General features: G+C 59.0%; 2 protein-coding genes across 4 annotated transcripts; one reads left to right on the top strand and one right to left on the bottom strand.

Moving 5' to 3' along the window:
• Positions 1–1076: 1076 nt before the first annotated feature.
• Positions 1077–8865, bottom strand: THOC3 (THO complex subunit 3). The gene is made up of 6 exons (XM_067535557.1): positions 8574–8865; positions 7665–7821; positions 6632–6836; positions 4477–4638; positions 4274–4374; positions 1077–3921 (listed from the first exon to the last, which is right to left on the bottom strand). The coding sequence occupies exons 1-6, from the start codon at positions 8754–8756 to the stop codon at positions 3758–3760; spliced, it is 972 nt and encodes a 323-aa protein (XP_067391658.1). The 5' UTR covers positions 8757–8865; the 3' UTR covers positions 1077–3757.
• Positions 8866–9914: 1049 nt separating this feature from the next.
• Positions 9915–22644, top strand: SIMC1 (SUMO interacting motifs containing 1). 3 transcript variants are annotated; one of them, XM_067535548.1, is made up of 11 exons: positions 9915–10088; positions 12415–12449; positions 12924–13682; positions 15248–15465; positions 16006–16075; positions 17073–17185; positions 17667–17867; positions 18465–18593; positions 20237–20393; positions 20472–20556; positions 21580–22644. In XM_067535548.1, exons 2-11 carry the CDS (start codon positions 12426–12428, stop codon positions 21798–21800), a joined length of 1977 nt encoding a protein of 658 aa, XP_067391649.1. In that variant the 5' UTR covers positions 9915–10088; positions 12415–12425; the 3' UTR covers positions 21801–22644. The 3 variants fall into 3 exon arrangements, with proteins under 3 accessions (XP_067391649.1, XP_067391633.1, XP_067391640.1); XM_067535532.1 differs by having other exon boundaries at positions 17037–17185; XM_067535539.1 differs by lacking the exon at positions 9915–10088 and adding an exon at positions 10950–11757 and having other exon boundaries at positions 17037–17185.
• The last annotated feature ends 214 nt before the right edge of the window (positions 22645–22858 follow it).

The following is a 22858-nucleotide window of genomic DNA, read 5'->3' as shown; positions in this document are numbered from 1 at the left end:
CCAGGTTAAAACCAGGCAGGTTTTCGGGCCCCCCTGCTCCCACTGGGCGGCTGGTCCGGACCCTCACCCTCCGCAGGTTAGAAACCGCCCCTCGTTTCCAGCCCCAACTTACCCGTGGCCTGTTTACATCCCCTTGTTCTGGTGCCAGCACCGACCTCTAGTGCCAGACACCGAGGGGTGCACGCCCTGCCTTTACGATGTGCACAAGGGACCAGCTCTCCAAGGAGCCACGCACTGCTGAGGTGAAAGGCCAGGGCTTTAACTCTGTATCCCCTCCCCCCCCCCCCTTTCTCTGCAGCTTCATTCTTGACACTCCACTATCCCAAAGCACCCCGTCATTGTCCTCCTGTCTGAAGGGTCCCCACGCTGCTCTCAGCCTGCCCAAGGACCCTGCAGCAGGCCCAGAGGGTCCCACATTTCCACCTTCTTCCCACTCTGCCCCACAGACCTGTTGCCGAACAAACTCTGCCACCAGCCCGTCGGGTACCCAGACTAGCAGCTGGAGGCAGAGAGCAGAGCAGGCTGTCTCTCTCTCTGGAGTCTTACAATGGGCCCATCAGCACGGTGTCTGAGCACAGCATTTCCCACTTGAGCCCCAGCCCGGGGCAATGACTTCACCTCCCTGCTCCTTTCTCCACCTGTGAAGCCGGGCGGCCAAGATGTCGGGGTGGAGGGAGGAGGGGACAGTCCAGTTGGGAAGCAGAGGGAAGGGCTGAGTCTGACGTCTCCTTTGAACACAGCGCCTGACACTGGCACGAGCTGCGCCTGTCGATATAGCGTCAGAGAGCGTGTCCCAGCAGGGGCGCTGGCTGCAGGGGAGCTCCCAGCTACCCCAGGCCCAGCTTCTCCCAGCTGGGGGTGCTGTGGGGAGCTGGGGGGGGGCGCTGGCTGTGGGGGGAGTCCCTGTGCTACAAGGGTTCACTGCCCCAGGCACGAGCTGTGCAGACTTTTCTTTGGGGGCAGCTGCTGCCAGCAGACACCGGCCCCACACCAGCCACGCTCCCCCCACGGGTGGAGGGCCAGAGACCAGCGCCCCTCCTGGGGAACCATGGCAACCAGGCCGGGCTTGGTTCCAGGAGACAGCATGGAGTAGGACAACCGTGGGAGCCGCGCTGCCACTCACTCGTCACCGCCCATGGCAGGTGCCCGCTGCTGCGAAGGGCAGCGTGGGGGGAGGCTGCTGGGCGCGTGGGGCTCGGGCCATTACCATGCAGAGGTGCAGCTGCCGTCACTCCCCTCGCTAGGAGCAGCCTCCGTCCTGCTGGCTCTAACTGCTGAGCACCCAGCGCATCATCCCTCCCATCACCCCTGGGGCTGGGGGGCCTAGAGGAAGGACAGTAGCTCCCTGCTAGAGGGAAAGGCCCAGGCCCCCAGGCTGGGAGGTGCCCGCTAGGTCCTGCACGCCTGCACCTGAGCCCACTTGGTTCAAGTGACCGCGGCAGGCAGGACAGCAGAGTGCTCTGGAGGGGGTAGCGTGAGCATGGAACAGGGCTGGCAGAACAGACCACATCTCCCCAGCTCCCGCCCCTTGCGGCAGCCCTGTAGCTTTTGGTACATGGACCCAGAAGTTGGCATCAGTGCCGCCCCCCATGCCAGAGCTAACCGCTCAGCCAGCTGGAGGGCAGACCCCAGGGCTGGCCTCGAGGCTACACAAGAGCAGCCCCTCAATAAGGGGCCTGCACAGCTGACTCAGAAAAATCCCTGCCCAATGTCCTGGGGGTCCCTTGGGTGCTATGAGCTGCTGAAAGCTTTGGACAGAGATGAGCATAGTACAGGAGGCAGCATGTGCACCCCAGCCTCGCAGAGTGGGGGGAGCTAGCGGGACGGCCCCAGAGGGGCCTGAGTGGAAGGAAGGGCTGGAGGGGTTAAGCCCTACCTTGGCTGCTCAGGGGCAGTGTGTTTTGCCTCCCTAGATCACAAGCAGCTCTGGGGCAGGGCCCACACAGTGCCGTGCGTCTGGAAAGTGCCTGGCCCAGTCTGGGTGCCACAGGCTGAGCGCACATGCCAGCCCTCCGCCTCTGCTATGCAACCGGGAGCAGGAAGGGCTCGTCAGCCCTCCGCAAGCATTGCATTGAGCAGCAGAGTCTCTCCGCTTCCTGCCTGGCTCTTGCCAGCGCAAGCCATGGCCACCTGTGCTCATGGCACTGGCAGAAGTTCAACGGGGACAAAGAGGGAGACGCGGCTCTTGAAGAGGGCCCGAAGCCCACGAGCCAGGAAGGCCATCGTTCCGCTCGAACAATCCCCAGGAGAACAGCCGCCAGCCAGCCATGGAGTGCAGACAGCTGGGCCAGCCTGCGCAGGTAAAGCTAGGGCACACTGACCTCTGGTGGAAACACTGCACCAGAGCCCAGGCCGCCTGGCTTTGAGCTCTGGGAGGGAGGGGGTGCGCGTTCCTGGGGAAGAAAGGGGCCCAACCCGGACTCTGGCAGCCTGCACAAGGCTTAGCCTGAGGAGGCAGCATGGGGGGGAAGATACAGGAACGGACCCACGAGAGTCGGGCTCCACAGCTCCGTCTGTGACGGCCTCGGAGTGAGGTGGTCAGGGAGTCCCGGCCTGGTTCTGAGCACGCCCCGGCCCACCGGGCTCAGACCTGGGACCAGCAGGCCCTTGCTGCCTGTGAAGTGCTTGGAGACCCTCCACGGAGAGGCTGCTGAGAAGGGTTAGGTGCTCGGCTCACGCAGCACTCACTGGGGGGGAACAGAGGGCCAAGCTGGCACATGGGGTTGGCTCTCCCCTTGTTTCCGGCTCCTCCACAGTCAGCACCGCCCTAGCAGAACTGCCCAGCAGCTGTTTGCCAAGGTGAGGGCGGGGGAAGGGGGGTGACACTTCACTCAGGCATGTGACAGCCCCACCGGTCTGAGACTAGCAGGCCCGGGCTAGCGAGGAGCGAGGCCTCTGCCAGCCCCAGGACCTCGCATCGGCAGAGCAGTCACTGGCTCCTGCTGAGAGCTGGCTGCCGGGGCAGTGCAGCCACCCTGAAGAGCAGTCAGCGTCTGCCTCTGCCCACCCCCCTGCACACCACGCGCTGCCAAGAGTCCTGGGACAGCCAGGCCGTACTTCCTTTACTGACGTGGACTTCTCAAAATTACAAAACGTGATACAAAAATAGCGCCCCGAGTCCCCCCACCCCAGGAAGCTGCAGCTCTGCTGCTTGCACAGGCAGCAAAGGGACAAGGGACAGCTCCCCACCCCAAAGCCAGGTGACAGCCTAGACCAAACCCTGCTCCAAAGGAGCGGGGCGTGCCAGGGATCGCCAGCCTGCTGTGGAATTGGCCACGCCGCTGGGGGCCGGGGGCGGGTTAGGGAAGGAAAGGGACAACCATGCAGCTTCTCAAGGAACAGTTCTAGGAGCAGGAAGCTGAGTCCTGCTGAGCTGGCCACGGGGCAGGGCTCCTTCCCCAGCAAGGCCATCCTGAGCGGTCAGATTTCGGTGACTGCCGCTCTCTGGCCACCAGACTTGGGAACGTGGCCCTCCGCCGCCTTGTGGTGAGAGGAAGAGGCAGCCCCGAGATGGCTAGAAGCAATCCGTCGGCAGTCTCCATGTCCTTGCTACGACTGCGGCTGCAGCTGTGGCTGCGGCTGCTGTAAAGGCTCCTGAGGGCAGGGTCCGCCGGCGGCTGAGCTGATTGCCACAGCACGGCCAGGAGCCAGGAAGCCCAGCCCAGAAAGCGGAGAGCAGGACGGAGCTTCCCTATGGCCAGAGGAAGGGGGAGATGCTTTGGCCCCGCCTCCCCAGCCCGGGGCCCGCGTGTGCCCATTACGCGTCGTTGGGGAGGCCGAAGAGCTTGACAGTGCCTGCCTCCCGGCTGCTGTCGTATTTGCCATCTTTGTCGTCGCAGGCGAAGGCCAGCAATGGTCTCTTCGGGTGCCAGGCCACCGTGAAGGTGGGGGACTCACACTGCACCTCCCACAGCTTCTCCCCTGCAGCAGGAAAGGCAGCGTCAGCTGAGCCAGGCCCAGACCGGCCGGGTGTGCTCCCCTCCCCCATGCGTGCGGGGAGTGTACACCCCTCCCATGCGCCGGTTGTTCAGAGTGTGGAGACAAGGCGAGAGACACTGTACAGTCCTAAAATAGACTGCAACAGACAGAATCCTCTCCTGCGGCCCACCCCCTGCTGCCCAGTCCTGAGCTCCCCCCACACAGCTCATTGCCCCCCAAAATCCCCACCTATGCCCCCGCCATACCCACACAGCCCTGCCACTGCCCCTCCCCTTCCATCCAGACCCACAGCCCCCACCCCACCTCTCCTGGAAGGGACACTGAGAACAGCTACCTGTCTCCACCTCAGCAATGTCAATGAAGTGATCTTCAGACGCGGATGCCAGCATCTTCCCATCGTGGCTAAAACTTAACGTTCTCACGGGCCAGTCCAGCCTGCAGCACAGGGCGAAGCAACAGTGAGGGATTTCCCAGCTCCATGCCGGGCAGGGAAGGGGTGACGACGACACACAGATGCCCACAGGGCAGGTCACCTACCTGGAGAAGCACCTCACACACACCAGCTCGTCCACATCCCACAGGCTGACCAGGGCATCTGCACTTCCCGTGGCAAAGTATTTCCCTGTGGGGTCAAACTTGATGCAGATGCAGTTGGACGGGTGAGCATTGATAGACTGAATGGGCTTCAGCTCCGGGTAGCTGCAGACAGGCAGGAGAGAGCAAAAAGCAGAGAGGTGAAAGAGCACAGTCACCAACACGGCAGGGTCCAAGTGCTCTCTGCAGAGGGACGCTGTGCGCCCTGACCAGCAGTACAAGTCAGCATGCAACCGGGCTGCAGAGATCCAAGACCTCACGCACCGAGTGATCAGTCTGAACAGGCGACAGCAGCTGGGTCACTTCGGAGGAAGACTGGCCCAGAAGAGGGGGCAACATCAGAACGGCCAGACTGGTTCAGCCCAATGGTCTTTCAAGACAGTCTCCTCTCTGCCAACAGTGGCCGGTGCCAGGTGCTTTGCAGGGAATGAGCCGAACAGGGCATTTATTGAGTGATCCACCTGTCATCCTGTCCCCACTTCTGGCAGTCAGAGATTTAGGGACACCCAGAGCATGGGGCTGCATCCCTGCCCATCTTGGCTAACAGCCATTGATGGATCTATCCTCCACAAACCTACCCTAATTCTTCTTTGAACCCAGTTATAGTTTTGGCTTCAAAACAACCTCTGCCAATGAGTTCCACAGGTTGCCTGCATTGCGTGAAGCAGCACTTCCTTGTTTGTTTTAAACCTGCTGCCTATGAATTTCATTGGGGGACTCTGGCTCTTGTGTTATGGGAAGGGGTAAATAATACTTCTCTCTTTACTTTCTCCAACCAATCATGATTTTATAGACCTCCATCCTATCCCCCTCCCCCATCTTCTCTTTTATAAGATGAACAGTCCCAGTCTTTTTAAGTTCTGCTCATAAAGAAGATGTTTCATACCCCTCATTATTTTTGTTGCCCTTCTCTGTACCTTTTCTAATTCTAATATATCATTTTTGAGATGGGGCAACCAAATCTGCACCTGATACTCAAGGGGTGGGTGTACCATGGATTTATATAGTGGCATTATGATATTTCCTGTCGTATTCTCTATCCCATTCCTAATATTTGCAAGACCTCTCTCCTACCCTGCCCTAGGCCACTAGTACCTACATATATCATGAGCACGGCTCCTCCCCAGCACTGCACATAGGTCTATCTAAATGTCTCAAGAGGACCGCAACCTTCGCACCCAGCAGGCAATTCACCATGCAGTTCTCCCAGCCACCACAAACCCAGCTGTCTACGTTTCCAATCATCAAATCCTCCATTGCTGTTACCCGTCTCTTCCTGCTAACTGGGGTCTCCGGAGGAGTATCACGACATCAACTGGAAGGAAGGTCTCAACTATTGGATCGTTTCCCTCTCTTCCAGTTTGATGTTCTCCTTTCCTCCTCCTCAGCCGCACAGAGGCTGTCACACTGGGGCTGGGACCACTCTGCTATGTCCCAGGAAGTCTTCTCGGTGTACCTCATTGCCTCCCTTAGCTCCTCCAATTCAGCCGCTCTGGTTTCAAGAGCCCATGCAGTGTCTCCAAGGGCCATGAGTTGCTTGCACTCAGTGCACACATACCCACCTGCTCACAAGGCCGCTAACCGCACATGCAGCATTCAGTATAATACACGGGACAGCCCCACTCTGCTGCCGGACTTTGCCGGCTGTATTTTTACTCTTGAGGGGTTTATGTTGTTGTTAGGTTTGCAGTACTGCTGTGAGGTGCATCAGCCGCTCTACACTCCCTCGCAAAACTCCCGTTCGTTAGCTCCTCTGGTCACTTAGGAGCTGGCTTTGAACCCCCTGCTCTCCCCAAGTCAGCCCTGCTGCTTCGACAAGGGATCCCAAAGGGATAGGGGTCAAAGGACGACAGACTAGAGCCTTGCTGGTAAGCACTCAGCCCTGCCTGCCAGGCAGCTTGACTCCGCACACAGCCCTACAAACCGACCATACTATCAACCTCAGTTGCAGGCAGGGCTGTCGGTCGGCCACGAGAGCCACGAGGAGGAAACACAGCTGAGCGCAGAGCCCCAGACTGAGGGTGCAGGGCAGGAGCTGTAAGAGGCAGAGTCGGCCTATCTCATCCCTGCTCCCGCTGGAGATCACGCCAGGGCATACCTGAGGATGTTGATGCAGCCGTTTCCATTGGTGAGGAAGAACATGTTGTTATCATTGTTCCAGGAAATCTCGTTCACCTCGAACTTGAACTGCTCCTCGGCTTTGGAGCGATGGGTCTTGGCATCGATAAAGGTGACCACATCATCCTTATTCCCCACGGCAATGGTCTGGCCATCCGGGCTCCAGCAGATGTTAATGTTCTCTCCTGGAAGGGAGGAGAGGGGATCAAGTCCAGCGCCGTTAACGGCAAAAACAACTCAAGTGCCACAGGTGGACTTTTGTATTTTTAAATCAAGCCCCAGGTCTGTCCTGTACTGTCCTGACCCTCTGCATTGCTCCTAAGTGGCAAAGGGCAATGATGCAACCAAGGTTAAACTTTAACAGCCTAGCTTTGCTTGTGTAGCTGTGCTACAACCATACAAGTTTCAAAGGCAATTAAATCTAATGGAACTGTGACTTCAAAACGAAGCGACACGATTACTCCTGTTGCATATCTCCTCCCAGTCCAAATCTCTAGGCACCACCATTTCGCCTTGCAAAATAAGTCATTCAACAAATCGTTACGTAACGCTGACAGAAAAAATATATAACTACGTTCTGGAAGAAAAGCTGCATCAAAAATAGAAGTGGGTGATGAAGACTTATCTTCTCTCCCTAATCTCTATCCCTTCTCCCTAAAGCCACTCACAGGCAACACCTGCTGTGAGACCTTCTGACAGTATACCACCAGTGCAGCTCCACCAGTGCCAGTGCTAACACAGACAGGTTCAGGTGTTTAACACGGTTTCCCCAACTCTGCTCAGAGCTTGGCTAATGCGGAGTACAGATAAAGATTTCCAGTGAAGATATGGTCACGTTTGGTCAGAGTTTGGATAATGCAAGCCAAAAAGATGCAGTGGCCACAGAAACTCTCAGCATTTCCTGAATTTGCTTCCATTCCACATTGAGAGCATTATGCATTTGCAAAGGGAGCAGTGTCTGCAGCTGTACTGAGATGCACTGGTCTCGCGGATCTCCTCACGCTAGCACCCACCTTTGGTGTTCACTGTGGCAATGCACTTAGTAGTGCGGACATCCCAAATACGGATGGTCTTGTCTCCAGATGCAGTGACAAAGAGATCTGGGTTACTGGGGTGCCAACACAGCTGATCCACGCTATCCCCATGGCCACGGTAATTGTTCTCCTTCACCTGGAGGAAGGTGACCACACAAGCCATTAGACAGCCGGGCCTGTGCATCTATATCGACAAGAAGCTGCCACGCTCATTCAGGAAACTAGCTTGTTAGACTTCACTCTGACTGTTTACCCTCGCGCGCCCCGGGAGGTGAGGAAGTACGATTGTCCCTGTTTCACAGATTGGGACCCGAGACACCCGGAAACGAAGTGCCTTGCCCAGGATCACACAGAAAGTCTATGAGGGATCAGGAAAGTGAACCCGCACCCCCCGCCCCGAATTAGCACCTTCACCGGGGCACCATTCCCTGAGTAATGCAGCCCCCCCCGGCTCTGGGGCTGCTCCGGCCGTCAGCAGGGCTGAAAGACCTTCCCCGGAGCACGGGATGGGATTCTGCCCAGTAACCCCCGGTCCCGTCTCTCCCCCAGCGCGCCTTGCGACTGCAGAGCCTGAGGTGCTTGGGGCTAGCCCTGCGATATGACCCGACCCCTCCCAATCTCCTAGCCCTGCCGGAAGGGCGAGGGGAGAGGCTGGGGGAGCGAGGCTGGGGGAGCGAGGCAGGTGCCCACCCCCCACCCGGGCGCGGTACCTAGCCCCGGTCTCGCTCCCATCGGCCTCTAGCTAGACGGTCTCCGGGGAGCCGGCCCAGCCCGATCGCCCCCGGCCGGGCAGAATCAGGCGCCCCCAGCGAGGGGCAGCGGGGAGCAGCAGCAGCAGCCCCCGGGGCGAGGTGTGGGGGAGGTCGGTCGGCCCGCCCGCCCGCTCACCAGCCGGTCCTTCTCCAGCACGAAGACACTCGCCGTCTTGTCGAAGGAGCCCGAGGCGAGCCTGCGGCCGCAGCAGCTCCAGGCCACCGAGTGCACCTTGGCGCCGTGCGCCGGGAACTCGCGGCTCCGCGTGTTGGCTCGGAACAGCTCCTGCATGGCGAGCACGTACGGGGAGAGCGCCATGGCAACCGGGCGGCGGGCCCGGCCCGCCCCGCCCACCGCTTCCGGGTCACAGGTCGAGCGCGGGGTCAGAGCCGCCCGGCACCCAACCCCCGGCGCGCGCTGCGCCCCCTCCCGCTTCCGCTTCCGGGGCAAGAGTCGCTCGCTCGCCTCGTCAGAGCACGTCCGGTGCTCACGTGCACGTCACGCGGCTGATGACGTTGACGTGACCCACCCTCCTCCGCCGAAGCGCGCGGAAGGAGCCGAGCCGATGGCGGGGCGGGGCGGGGCTGGGCTGGGGGGAAGGGCCGGGGCGGGCCGAGGAAGAGAACCGGGCTCGTCTGCGGAGCCAGGACCCGTCTCCGGCGGCGGGAGCTGAGCTCGGGCCCCGTGCGCTGCATCCAGCCCTGACTAGGCGGCCTTCCCCGCTCTACCTCCGCCCGACGGGGCCTGGCCCAGTTTCACCCCAGCCCGGCCCAGGGACCGACTCCGACCCGGGCATGCTGGGTCCCGGCCGGGACTGGCCAAAGGCGGGGCAGGGAATCGCAGCCCCCGTCCCGTGCAGGCTGCCAACGGGCCCGTCCTTGCCGCAGCTTTCCCGGCACGGCGTGCGCAGCTCGGTCCGGGGGGGGAAGGTTGCAATGTCCCATCCCTGCGATTCTGCCCGCGGCGAGCCGCCGCTCATTTTCCTCTGCAGCGATTCTAGGGAGCTGCAGCCTCACGAAACCCGCGGGGGGGGGGGGAGGCTGCATGCGCACGAAAATAGCCACCGAAAACCTCACGCGCCTGCAGACACCCACAGCCTGGGCAGCTACAGAGAAGTGGGGATGGGGCCCGCCGGCTGCCGGCACGTGTCTGCTGGTTTGTTTTTAGCGAGACGTTTCTGCGCCGAGCTGGGCGAAGCAGTGCGGGCACCACGTGCCCCTCCGAGCCAGCGGCAGAGAGTGGGTTTGTTTGCCCAGGGGAGAAGGTGCTGCTGGCGCCGGCAGGGACGTTGGGCAGGGGGGGCCCGAAGTCACAGCCGAGGTACCCGTGGGCGAACTGAAACCACGTTCCGGGTACAGCGGGCGAGGAGGGGGCGGGGCTGGGCTGGGCTGTGCCGAGTGTCAGGCCGGGGAGATGCCGGGTCAGGGGACCTGGGCGGGGCGCGCGCTAGGCTCCTCCTCTCCGGGGATGGGGAGGAGCGAGCAGGCCCCGCCCACCCGGGGGGCGGGGCCCGCGCTGAGGTAGGGACCCAGGGAGGAGGCCATGAGCGCGGGCGCCGTCCTCATCAGCGACTCGGGCTCCGAGGGGGGCCGGTCCCCGCCCCGCCGGCTTAGGCGGCGGCTGCTGTGGCGCCCGCGGCCGGGACGCGCGGTGAGTCACCGGGGGGGGGGGGGCCGGTGGCCCCGTTACCCGGCCGGGCAGCCACAAAGATGGCGGCGCTTCCGGCCGGCGCCGCGGGGACGGGAGCCGGGAGGGGTCATCCCCAGAGCCCCCCTCCCTCCCCAGCGTGCCAGGCTGAGGGGAGCCGGCGCCGAGTGCCCCGCCGCGCCCGGTCCGGTCCGGTCCGGTCCCGGAAACAGCCGCGAATCAACGCACGCGCGGGCCGGGTTTTCATTGGCCCCGCCCCGGCCGCTGAGGTGCGAGGCTAGGCCCGCGGCCGCGGATCCCTGCGCGGGAGCGGTGCTGCCCGACAGCCGGAACCGGGCCGGGCCGTGCGCCGCCCGCCATATCCGAGCGGGGCGGTCAGTCCGGGGGCAGCCGCCCGCCAACGCCCTCCCTGGCAGGGCCCGTCAGTGCACCACCCTCCCGCTGCCAGCCCGCCTGGCCCCGCCGGCCGAGGTGCTGCCGTACCCTCCCCTTCTGCAGGGCTTGCCCGGCCCGGCCCTAGCCCCCGGGCCCAGCCCTTCTCCTGCCTGCTCAGCCCAGGGCAACTTCACCCGCGGAGATCAGAGCCAGCTGACCCCTCCACCGGCCCCGCACCGCATTCACACTCCCCAGACACAACCGCCACGCTCTGCTCTGGTACCCCTCGTCTCCTCTGGTCTCCCCCCATCTCGGGCCCTGGGCTCCATCCACCTAGCGCTGCTTTCCTTCACACCGTTGTATCCACAGCCTGGGCTCTTCCCTCTGCCTAGAACTACTTCTGTGCCCCCCTTTTCTCCTCTGCATTCCTCTTCCTTGCAGTCACCCGTCAGCAGTGCTGTGTAATCAGACACTAAGCGGCTACCCCTGTCAATAAAAGCCAGTCACAGGATTTGTCTGGGATGGGTACCAGCAATGGGATGTGGAGCAGATGTGGTCCAGTTTGGTAGTGGCTGAAAACACTTACCATCCGAAGGCTGACCCACTGTGTGAATGGAGATGGAGGCTGCTTTCAGTCCATTTTCAAATGCACCCATGGCCATATTGCAGATACCCGCCCGACTCTCGATCAGAGTTGGCTTTCATAGATCCATGACTGATTTTAAGGCCAGAAGGGGACCATTGGGTTGGATGAATGGACTATAAAGTGGATAGAAAGCTGGCTAGATCATTGGACTCAAAGGGTAGTGATCAACTGCTCGATGTCTACTTGGCAGCCGGTAACAAGCGGAGTGCCACAGGGGTCGATCCTGGGCCAATTTTGTTCAATGTCTTCATTAATGATCTGGAGGATGGAGTGGATTACACCCTCGGTAACTTTGCAGATGACACTAAACTGGGGGGAGTGGCAGATATGCTGGAGAGCAAGGATAGGATACAGAGTGACCTAGACAAATTGGAGGATTGGGCCAAAAGAAATCTGATGAGGTTCAACAAGGACAAGTGCAGAGACCTGCACTTAGGATGGAAGAATCCCATGCACAGCTACAGACTGGGGACCAACAGGCTAGGCAGCAGTTCTGCAGAAAAGGACCTGGTGGTTACAGCGGATAAGAAGCTGGATATGAGTCAGCAGTGTGCTCTGGTTGTCAAGAAGACTAACAGCATGTTGGGCTGCATTAGTAGGAGCATTGCCAGCAGATTGTGGGAAGTGATTATTCCCCTCTACTCAGCACTGGTGAGGCCACATTTGGAGTATTTGTGGCAAGTTTTGGGCCCCCCACTACAGAAAGGATGTGGACAAATTGGCAAGAGTCCAGTGGAGGGCAGTGAAAATTATTAGGGGGCTGGAGCACAGGACTTATGAGGAGAGGCTGAGGGAACTAGGCTTGTTTAGTCTGCAGAAGAGAAGAATGAGGGGGGATTTGATAGCAACCCTCAATTACCTGAAAGACGGTTCCAGGGAGGATGGAGCTAGGCTGTTCTTAGTGATGGCAGATGACAGAACTAGGAGCAATGGTCTCAAGTTGCAGTGGGGGAGGTCTAAGTTGGATATTAGGAAAAAGTTTTTCACCAGGAGGGTGGTGAAGCACTGGAATAGGTTACCTAGGGATGTGGTGCAATCTCCATCCTTAGAGCTTTTTAAGGCCCAGCTAGACAAAGCCCTGGCTGGGATGATTTAGTTGGGATTGGTCCTGCTTTGAGCAGAGGGCTGGATTAGATGACCTCCTGGGATCCCTTCCAACCCTAATCTTCTATGATTCTGTGGTTCATTGTGATAATCTAGTCTGGCCGGCAGAACAGATGACTTCTTTGAATTAATTCCTGCTTCAAGTCCTGTAGCTGTGGTTGCATAGAGCAAAGCATTTAGAAAAACATCTCATCTTGATTTCAGAATGACCAGTGATGGAGAATCCACTACAACCCGTGGTAAGTTATTCCAGTGATTAATACCCCTCACGATTAAAAATTTGCATCTTATTTCTAGTCTAAATTTGTCTAGCTTCAGCTTCCAGATATTGGACCTTATTGTATCTTTGTCTGCTACATCGACAATATATAGCTACTTATACACTCTGATTAAGAATCCACTACAACTCTTTTCAGAGCACAGTTCAGAACCGTGCTTTACGCGGATAGCGGCCGGACAGAGGGTTTGCAGTCTGAGCAGGGGAGTGGGAATGTCTGGCTCTGCCACTGGCTTCCTGTGTGACCGTGAGCCAGTCCGCTCCCTGCTCAGTGCCTGGTGTGATCCTGCGCCCTGCCTCCCCACGGCCAGCTTGTTAAGCCTTGTGAGAAATGAGGGGAAGGTGGGAGGGTTGGGGGAGCCCAGCCCATCAACTCATTGTGTCCCCCCACTCTGCCGGCAGCACGAATAGCTGTCTGTCTGTCTGTCCCCCGCAGGAGATCATTGATCTAACTGGAGAGGACGCGTGTGCAGAAGCCGCAGCGCACGATAACTTCCCGGTGATTGACTTGACCGAGGTGGAGGAGGAGCATCCGGCCGACTTCCCCCATGACGCTGCTGCCAGTGTGGAGCGTGTGTTGCCCCCCAGCGTCCCCACCCTCATACACATAAAGAAAGAGATGCCAGACCCAGACCATGGGGTCCCATGGGATGGAGCCCAGGCAGAGTCTCCCCCTGTGCTCCCAGAGATGAGGGGCACCCCCTTGGAAGGCTGCTTCTCCCCCGTCTCCAGCTGTGCGCACTCGGTGTGTGGTTCCGAGAGCAGCAGCAGCAGCACCGTGATTAACAGTGACCTGGGCTCCTTGACCAGCCTCCAGCTGGACTCAGACTTGTCCTCCTGCTCCTCTCCAGCCGGCAGCAGCCGGGCATCCTTGGACTGCTCCACCGAAGAACCCTACAGGGTCTGCCAGCAAAGGGTAGAGCCGGAACACACACCCATCCCCCCTGCTCAGAGACAGTCCCCAGGTCCTTCCAGCTGCCCTCCAGCAAGCGCTTCCAGGTCCCCACGGAGGGCAAAGCAGCCTTTGCTGGAGATAAGTAGCCCAGTGCTGACTGCAGCAAAGCGGGAACCTCCAGAGCCAGCCAGACTGCGGCCTGCGAATAAGGCCTGGCTGCACAAACTGCGCTACTTCAGGGGGACTCCGGTGCATCACCTCTTCCACCTGGGAGCAGTGCAGGATGAGGAAACCCGACAGGTAACCCAGTGAGAGCCCCCCGCCTCCGTGCCCAGGGCCAGGCGGGCTCACGCACAGGGGTGCTGAGAAGGCGATGGGCGGGGTGCTCCCTTGGCATTTCCCTTCAGCCGGGCTCACCGTGGTCAAGGAGCGCTGCTCGGACGCCCCATGCAGCAGCATTCCTGGGGGCTGCTCATAACTGGAGGCTTTGGGTCACCACCTGTGCAGTGCAGTGCAGTCTGTCGGGAGCGCTCGGCTTTCATTCCTCTTCTGCCTTTCAGCTGCCCCTTTCCTCTGGCTGCTGCTTCCATGTTGCTCAGCCCTTGCTCTGGCTTTGTTCAAACAATGCCGTCTTCATCCCATGACAGCTCAGGGAAGGTCTGCTTTCCTCGGCTCCCGCATGCCGCCAAAGGAAGCGCCTCCTTAGCGAGGACAAAGAAGTGGCCTGCGTGGTGAGAGAACGGGCCAGCCCAGCAGTGAGAGCTATCGCAATGTCTGCAGCACTGCAAGTAACTAACGGGCCTGGTGTCGTGTCACCCAGGCTGAGCAGACAGGCCCTAGTCACCCCTGCCAGGCAGCCTGGTTAAATCCATCTTGCTAATTGGGTTTCATTAGGAAAAAAAAAAAGAAGAAAATCCTCAGGCCCTTTAAGAGAAGTACCTGGCCAGCCAGGAACCGAGCATCATGTCACCACAGATCAACAAAGGTCTATTAAGATGGCCCCTTGTGCCTGGGGGGCAGGGCAGCAGAGCTCCGGCAGGCTTGGAGGGGGGGAGCGGGCTCACACAGGCCAAGCCATCCCTGGGTCAGACCCAGAGCCAGGAGACGCCTTTGTGATCCAAGGGACCTGGATGCACTTTTGTCAGCTCCTAGAGAGGGATGTTCAGCATTGTCACTGGGTGGAGATGGCGGGTTTGTGTGACCTGTCACCCTGGGACCAGCCCGGCCACGCGAGCGGCGGTGAAAACACAGGCTGCCTGTGGGGGACTTGGCAATCTCCTCGAGCCCACTGCAGGGTGACACCCCTGTAGCTGCACCACTCATTAGTCGTGATGCTGCTCCAACATGCACTGAACAGAGAGGACAGAACGCTGCTCCTGGGCTGGGCAGCTGTCCACAGCTAGCCCCACCGCGGTGACTGGGGCCTGGCCCCTTGCTGTGCATCCTTCCCTTTCTGGGCAAGGATTCCTCGTGCACCTGGGAGCCATGGGTATGCAGTTCCTGGGTAAGAGAACCCTGCGACAGCAAGGGTCCCAGACCAGCTCCCGGCGTCCGAACACAGCCTAATGCCACTTGTAACTTTAAGGCAAGGCTAGACGTGATCTAAGGCATGGTTTTAGTGCTGGCGACCTCCCCCCCACCACCTCTGCTTATCAGCAGGGACAAAGCCCAACAACAGCACAGCTGTTGGTCCATTTAACGGCCTTGACTCCTGCCAAGCCGTGTGTAGGCTCCCAGTGTGTCAGAGCTGGAGCACCTCCGCTTAACTTCATGTAACGGTGCAAGCCTGCAGCGAGCGCTGCAGCTGTGGGTTCTTTGTCCCATCCATGCCTTGCAAACCAGACTCTGATTTATCGTCTTGACAGAAGGCACAGCCCATCCCCAGGAGAAACATGAGCATGGTAACCACCACCATGGAGGAGAACTTCGCCCAGGGGACCCTGCAGTTCCTCATGGACTTTGTGTCCTGCCAGCATTACCCCCCCAAGGAGATTGTGTTCCACGTGACCAGGAACATCCTGCTGAGCTCAGCGCCCAGGGAGATGCTGAATGACGCCTACATGCTGCTGATGAAAATTCAAATGTACGTGTCACCTTTCCCTTGGTACCGCCTGCTCTGTGCTGCCTGGCTAGGGAACGCACTTCCCTCTTATGTTGCTGGTCACCATGGCAGGGAGAGGTCTCCCTTGTCAGCTCTGTGGGCACGATGTCCCATTAGAGGCTACTGCCCCGCCCCTCTGGCTAGGGTGGATATGTATACATATAGCCCTGCTGTGCGGGCCCTGGAGGCTGCTGGGTGAGGGACTGGTTCTAAGTGCTAAAAAGCCAGAAATGCAACTGCAGGGGGGCGGGGAGGGTGACCAGCAGAGGTGCTAGTTAAAATGGGCTTTGGGAAAGCAGCACTCACTACTTTGTGTCTCAGTCTTTTTAATCAGATGTGGCACATTCTCACACTGGCTTGTCTGACACAGAGGTGAGGGGGTTAAAACTTTGCATGGGACCTGGCAGAAGGGGTGGACAGAGAGTTCTTGGGGTCACCTTGCCTTTCACCCAGTCTCCAGTTGTCCTCCTGAAGACAGTCAAGCAATTCAGTAACCGAATGGACATAACCGTGTCATTTCAGGCTCCATCCAGCTAACGCCACAACAGTGGGGTGGGACTGGGAGCTGCTGCGGTATGTCGTGGAACAACAGGTACATTCAGTGTGGCCCGTGTGTGTGCAGGGGGTGAGGGGGGGACAGCTGGCAGCTATCATTTGTGTTCCTAGTGCTAGAAGGGGGGCTCCCCCTGGATTTCACACCCCCTTGCTGTGCAGCAGGGGCTGCCCTGATGGAGCACCCTGCCTCCTTCCAGCTGGCCGGGGCCATTTCAACCAGCAACGAGCAGCCTTTGGCGCTCAGCCGCCGCAGCCGAGATCCGTGCCTCCCCCAGCACCTGCTGGAAGTCTGGCCACGTGGCCGTTGTGCAATGAGCCCAGAGTCCTGGGAGCAGGCTAGCCAGACCAGCCCTACCACACGCCCTGTCGGCCAAATGCCTTGGGCTTCCCCTAATTTGCACTCTGTAGCCGTCCTTCCCTGAGGCGCAGCCCATTGTGATGAGGGGTCCTAGCAGCACTTTGTCTTCCTCCAGCGTGCCTGGTTGCTCAGACTGATATGGAGCAATGCAGGATGGGCCAGGTGGGCTCCATGGGCCAGACCTCCACCTGCAACGCGGGCAGCCGCTAGCGGCAGCACAGAACGCTGCAACCTGCAATTTGAGGACCCATGGTCTGGTGGTTTGAACCGGGCCTGAGAGTCCAGGCTCCCAGCGTCAAGTCACAGCTCTGCCACGGACTCGCTGTGTTATCCCACGCGAGCCCTTGCCCTCTGTGTGCCAGTTTCCCCGTCTGTTGCAGGGGGGTAATGAGAGCTACCCAGCTCCCAGGGGCTGTGAAGCACAAACAGGTGCAGTGTTCGGAGAGTCTCAGCCGGGCAAGGCAGTTCCTACGAGACAAACTCTTTTGGCCTTCCTGCTTTGAGCAGATGCAGTCGCCCCCACCAGTCTCCATGCTGGCTTCAGCTACCTAGAGTTCCTCGCGGGTGCTGAGCTCCTCCTGTTGTCAGGACAGATGTGCCCACGCCCAGGCTCCAATTCTGAGTCTCTCTGTCCCCGCAGGAGGAGAGGCTCCCAGGCCGTTTTCTTTTCCTGCAGTACGTCTTGCAGACCCTGGAGGATGATTTCCAGCTGAACCTGAGACTCCGCTTCCTGCAGAAATCCATTGCCAAGAAGGTGCTTTCCTGTGACCAATGCTTCAGCAATGTCAAGTAAGGAGCGCTCCCCCTGGCCCCCCAATGTGCCATGGTGCCGTAAGGCAGGGGCACTAGGAAATCAGCTCTCCCTGAACTCAGTCCTGCAGTGTGAAAGTCCAGCTCCTCCTTACTTCCCAGGGAGTTTGAGGTCGAGAGATCATGGACCTGGGCCATACGGGAGACTCATGTCAACAGCTCCTGCTGGGAGATGACTGGAGAGGCCTTACATTCAGACCGGCCTAGTTTTTCCCGAGGAACTGGTACAGCTTTGCCTTGCCAGAACCCGACTGAGAACACGAGGAATTCATGCGGCACGGCTGGTGACACAGGGTTTATAAATTGCTGTGTGGTTCCTACCCAACAGGAGTGGCTCCAACGTGTCCTGCCCTGTGTCACAGCCTTGGTCTGGTCTTCTGTTCCAAGTGGACCTAGGTGTCTGAACGTGCGGATGGAGGGTCGGGTATCATCTGAATTGACATTCATGTTTCCATCCCAGGGAGGTGATAGAGTGGCTGGTCGCTGCGGTTACTGGACTTGGATTTTCCCAGCGCCAAGAGCAGCAGCAGAAAGCCCCAGGGCCCTCGTCAGAACCCTCCAGGGCCGACAGTGGCATCCCTTCTCCTGGGCCAGACCTAGCAAAGAACGACATTGAAACCAGGCAGGCGGAGGACATCCTGCCAGCTTTCCTTTCCCAAAAGTAAGCTGAGGCGGCATGGGCTCGGTCACTAAAGGCTAGAGAGCTGGGCTCTTCTGGACCTAGGACAGACAGCCGTCCGCTAGCGAGCGTCTCTAGGAAAGAAAGCCAAGCGGTGCTTGTGGCGCAAGTCCCTGCTTACCAACAGCCTAGCTTTAACCTGGCCATTTTAGACCCCACTGTAACATCCTTTCACCTGCCTGGAAGGGAGTCACTCGTGCAGCAGGGAGCCAACCCTGCCTCCGAATGGCCCCAGGGAATCGTCTGACAATCAGCATTGGGGCAGGAAGCCCTTTGCTGGACCAAACAAGGGAGGGCACGAGTGGCCACTGTGCCGCTTCCCCACTGCCTTGCCTCACGCCTGACCCTGAGGAAGCTCAGACCTTACCTCTGCTTCCAAGGATGCTAGTTGTACGGTCGGCTTGTGCAAGATAACCAGCGTCCCCTAGAAACTGGGCTGAGCCCACCTGCTGAAGCAGAGCTCGCCTCTTGTTCCTCTGGATGCCCGGCGGGCGGGAAGAAGCTCTGGCTGTCATGCTACAGCCACAGGCAGGGGAGAGTTGGGACGATGCTCCAGCTAACACGTGTTCTCTGGCCTAGGGTGGTGATGCTTTTCCAGAGGATGCTGTCCATAGCCGTGGAGGTGGACAGGTCTCCCAACTGTAGCACCAATAAGATCGCAGATGTGGTATTTCCGTACTTGGTGAACATTCCTCTGAGGAGCCAAAGGTGAGAGAGAGAGACGCTGGCCCACGTTGTTCCTCCTGGCCGGGAACGGTTTGATTGCCGTGTTTACACCCACCCCCACTCCAGCTACGGTAACTGGAACGCGCCTTCAGCCTCTGCCCTGCCTGGAGCGGCAGAATGGGGCCCCAGCAGGTGAAGCAGTGCACCGAGCACACCCAGGATGTGAGACAGCCCCCCAGCGACTGGCTGGCCGGCTCTGCCTTCCCTCCCGCTGTGGGTGTGTGGTGAGGAAGGGATACCCACCCTGACTGGGGACTTCGTTGATGAGGGACCAACGTCAACAAGAGCAATAGCACGTTGCTGTTCAGACCCTCAGTGTAGCGTCCTGAGGGGCAGGTCAGGGCTGCACATTAGCAGCAACTGGGGGCAAATATCAGTGGGCGCTGCAGACATCAGGGCTGCACCTACACCTTTGGGTCGACCCACTTCAGTTTCCGTTTAAAAGAGAGGTAAAGCCTAGGCTCAAAGGCCCTGTCTACACCAGGGGCTCAGCCACTTTCCAAGGCGGGTCTCCACGAACTCTCACTGAGTGTGGCTAGCACAGACTCAGGGCCTTGAGGAGATCAGAGCCCAGCTCTTCGCCATGTCTCTGTTGGAGGCAGGCCCGCTAAGGAACCCTGCTGCTGTCAGCGTTTCAGCTGGAGCAGGTCAGTCTCGGGGGCTCCATCTACCCCAGGGGGTCTCACACTCTTTTTGCTGACTCCCTTTGAAAATATTTCAGGCTGTGATGCCCCCCTCCCCAAAGTGATTACCTGCCCCATGCCATGCCATCCTCATCAGCCTGCACGGGGGCTGACAACTCACAACCCTCCCCTAATAACCTTGCAATGAACCCCGATCTACCCTACCAATGAAAGCATGGTCAGGACTCGCTTAGAGCACAGTTAAAGCTCACTTCCGTCATGCAGTGTTGAGAGAACTTAAGCACGTGTTAACACAGAACATCCAACCCCCCACCTTGTTCTCCTGGGTCTGGGGGCGTACTGCCCATCCTCCCCCCAGCCTTCCAGTGATCATTGCAGAGGCAGCCACCAGCTTTCTTGGGGGATTCTCTAGTCTGGAAAGCTATTGGAACTCCCATCTCAACTTTGCTGCTCCAGCACCCGGTAGAATAGCATGGGGGGCCCTAGCACAAGGCCCCCGGGCTGAGTTCTGTCCTGTTTGCTGGCTTCGGGCTGGTACTTCACCCAGTCTCCCGAGTCAGGCTGTGCTCCTGCCATCAGCCAGGCAGAGCTCTCCTGCACAGGCTGTTTTGCCCAGGGAAGTGAAGCAGAGAAGCTTTTCACAGACTGTACTGACCTCGAGTAAACATGGGCTGAGCTCATTCAGTACAGGGCTCTGGCAGGACGAGGGAGCTGATGCGTGTCTTGGACACCAGGCTGACAGCTGTGCTTGCACTAAGCACTCCGCAAGCCCTTCACGTTGAGTTCTGTTGCTGCCGGCTGCGTCTCTGGTCTCAGTTCCACTATTCCTCCCCTTCCCCCCATAAAAACCTGCATTACCCCGGCCCCCTTGGCCGTGGGCTTTGCTAGAGGAGCAGCAAGAGCAGTTGCTCAGGGCTCAGATGCTGCCTCAGGCTGTGCTTATGGCTCCCTTCCACTGAGAGTCTCTCTCCTTTCTCCCAGGGAGGCCTTCTTAAACAGCATGGAGAGCCAGCTCCTGCGCTGCCGAGTGCTGGAGCTGCTGTTCCACCACAGCTGTGACGTGCCAACCTCCCTGCCCTTGTCTCTGACCAAGCTGCTGCATTTCCTGAGCCATTCTTCACCGCTGCTGCAGTATCAGGTATCCCCTTCCTCTCCCTTCCCTTCCCTGGGCTCTCTGAGCCCCCTCCTGCTAATCCAACGTCTGCTCTTTGCATAGGACCAGGAAGTAACGTGGCAAAGATGGGACGAGATGCTTCAGCACTTGATTTTACTGGCGATAAGCTACCACACTGTTGTGCTGGGTAAGCAGCCTCTCTCAGGGGCCCATTAGCCTGGCCCAGCCTCCACGCCTACAACCTGACCCATCTGCGAGCTAGAACCAACACAGGCCAGACCTCCCTCGGCCCCCTTCACACCAAAGGGCTCTGATCTCCCTCTTTAGTTCCAGAAAGCCACTGCGGCTCTGCATTCTGGCTTGGGAGTGCAGGAGAAACAGCACGCAGGGCTCCTCGTCAAACCACACTCCAGCTCATGGAGCCAACACTTAACCCTCAGGAATTAGCCTGCTCCCTAAGGGTTTGCTGCACGCTGCATTTCTAGTTACCCTGTAAAGGGATCAACCTGCAGCTCTGGCCCTGGTCCTGACCAGTGCCATGCGAGGTGTGCATGTCCCCTGTGCCGAAAGACAGGGCTGATGGGAGAGCGCCTGCCTGCTGGGGGGGGAATGAAAGAAGGGGAGAGATGCTGAAGCAAGGTCAGTCTGGACACTGCCACGATCATGTAGCTTAGGTATAAAATCTGATGTTTGGGACACTTACCAAGGCCTCATCCCTGCAGAGAAACCATTTCAACACGCTTCCCCTACCCCGTGCTGGGCTCTGCAGGAAGGGGTGCGCATACACTCACGCCTGAGTTCGTAGTAACGAACCTGACACCACCTTCCACCCCCTCTCCTGCCCTCTGAAAGGCACCCTGGGCACTGGGCTCCCACCTCAGAGACTTTGCACTGTCCGTTATGCAGCTGGCAAGCAGGAAAGTCCTTTGAAAAGAGGGCACTGGAACTCTCCCCTACTTTCCAGAGCCACCGCGCTGCTCTCAGGGGGGCCTGTGACAGTCCAGCTGGCCTGCGGTGCAGTGAGGCAGGAAAAAGCCTCAACTGGAAGCTCCAAGCTTAACCATAGCTGGATTCATGCCTCCTTTTATTCATTCCTGGGCAGTGGCTCTTTGCCATGGGACATCTACTGACCTCAACAGCAGTAGGTCAGCCGCTGCCCCACAGCCCCTTTGTACTAACGAATGGACCTTACCCGCATTTCCTTTTGCAGGGCACCTAAGAAGTTCACTGACTGACCGGATGGATTTAATCATTTCAAACGCCAAACCCAAGCTACAGAACAGCAGCATCACCCCCGTGGACATTGAACTACACATCAAGGACTTCAGCAGCCAGCTGCGGCAGATACTGGGGTGTCCCCTTCCCCCCCAGCTCACGGACAAGGTGTGCATGCTCCGAGAACTGCTGCTCTCCGTCGCCGCCACCACCTGACAGGCGGAGGGTGCTCCTGAGCGCTGTGGAACACTGCTGGCCCTGGCGCTTTTGAGTTTGGTGTGTTAGAGCCAGGCAGGAGGCCTTTCAAACATCACTTGTCCAACACTCAGTTCTCTTCAGACAGTTGTTCTAAAAGGTGTACTGCTGCCCCAGGAGTCTCCTCCCGCCTCTGAAACCTGCTTCTCTCTTCGAGATGTGTTGCTCATATGCATTCCAATGTAGGTGTGTGCGCGCCCCGTGCACAGATTCCCGGAACTTTTTCCCTAGCAAGCCCCGCATGGCCAGCTCAGGCGCCCCCTGGAGTGCCGCGCTCATGTCGCGGTATAAAGGGCGCTGCTGGCTGCGCGGGTCCCCAGTTCCTTCTTTCCGCCTGTGACGGTTACTGGAACTATCGCCTCTTGCTGTGTGCAAGTAGCTCATTCCCTAGTTGTTTGACTGTTTTCAACATTTCTTGTTATAGTAGTAGTTATAGAGTTCATTAGTTGGTAGTTGTAGTGACAAGTTAGGACCCCGGACGGGGTCCTCTTCTGCTGGGAGTCATGCCGGGGTCCACAGGCTTTAAGAACTGTGTCTTGTGTACTAAAGCCTTTCCTATTAGTGACCCGCATGACCGCTGTCTCCGGTGCCTTGGAGAAGAACACCGTCGAGACAAATGTAAGATTTGTAAGTCCTTTAAGCCTCGGACCCAGAAAGAACGAGACGCGAGGCTAAAGGCGATTCTAATGGAGTCGGCGCTCCGTCCAGCTTCCGAGCCGTCCCGGTCTCCGTCGGCACCGAGTGTGTCGTCGGTGCGGAGCGCCCCCCACCGGCACCGCTTTCGGCACCGCCGCGGGCCTCTAAGTTGGCCAAGAAGACGGCACGGCCTTCGGCCGCACCCAAGATCTCCCTCCGGCCCGCGCAAGGTGGAGGGAGTACGGAGACGCCCCAGCCAAGCGCCGTTGAGATTACTCCGGCACCGGGGTCTCCACGTGGGCTGCCTCCCCCGACTCCTGGTAGTGGGGGAGTGCACCTGCAAGGGCCGTCGACGCCGGAGGCGTTTACTGCGGCACGAGCCC

The sequence above is a fragment of the Emydura macquarii genome, unplaced genomic scaffold (assembly GCF_026122565.2).
Source record: "Emydura macquarii macquarii isolate MOO-44397 ecotype Brisbane River unplaced genomic scaffold, CSIRO-AGI_Emac_v2 contig_378, whole genome shotgun sequence".
NCBI lineage: Eukaryota > Metazoa > Chordata > Testudines > Chelidae > Emydura > Emydura macquarii.
This window is presented reverse-complemented; position numbering and strand designations above follow the sequence as displayed.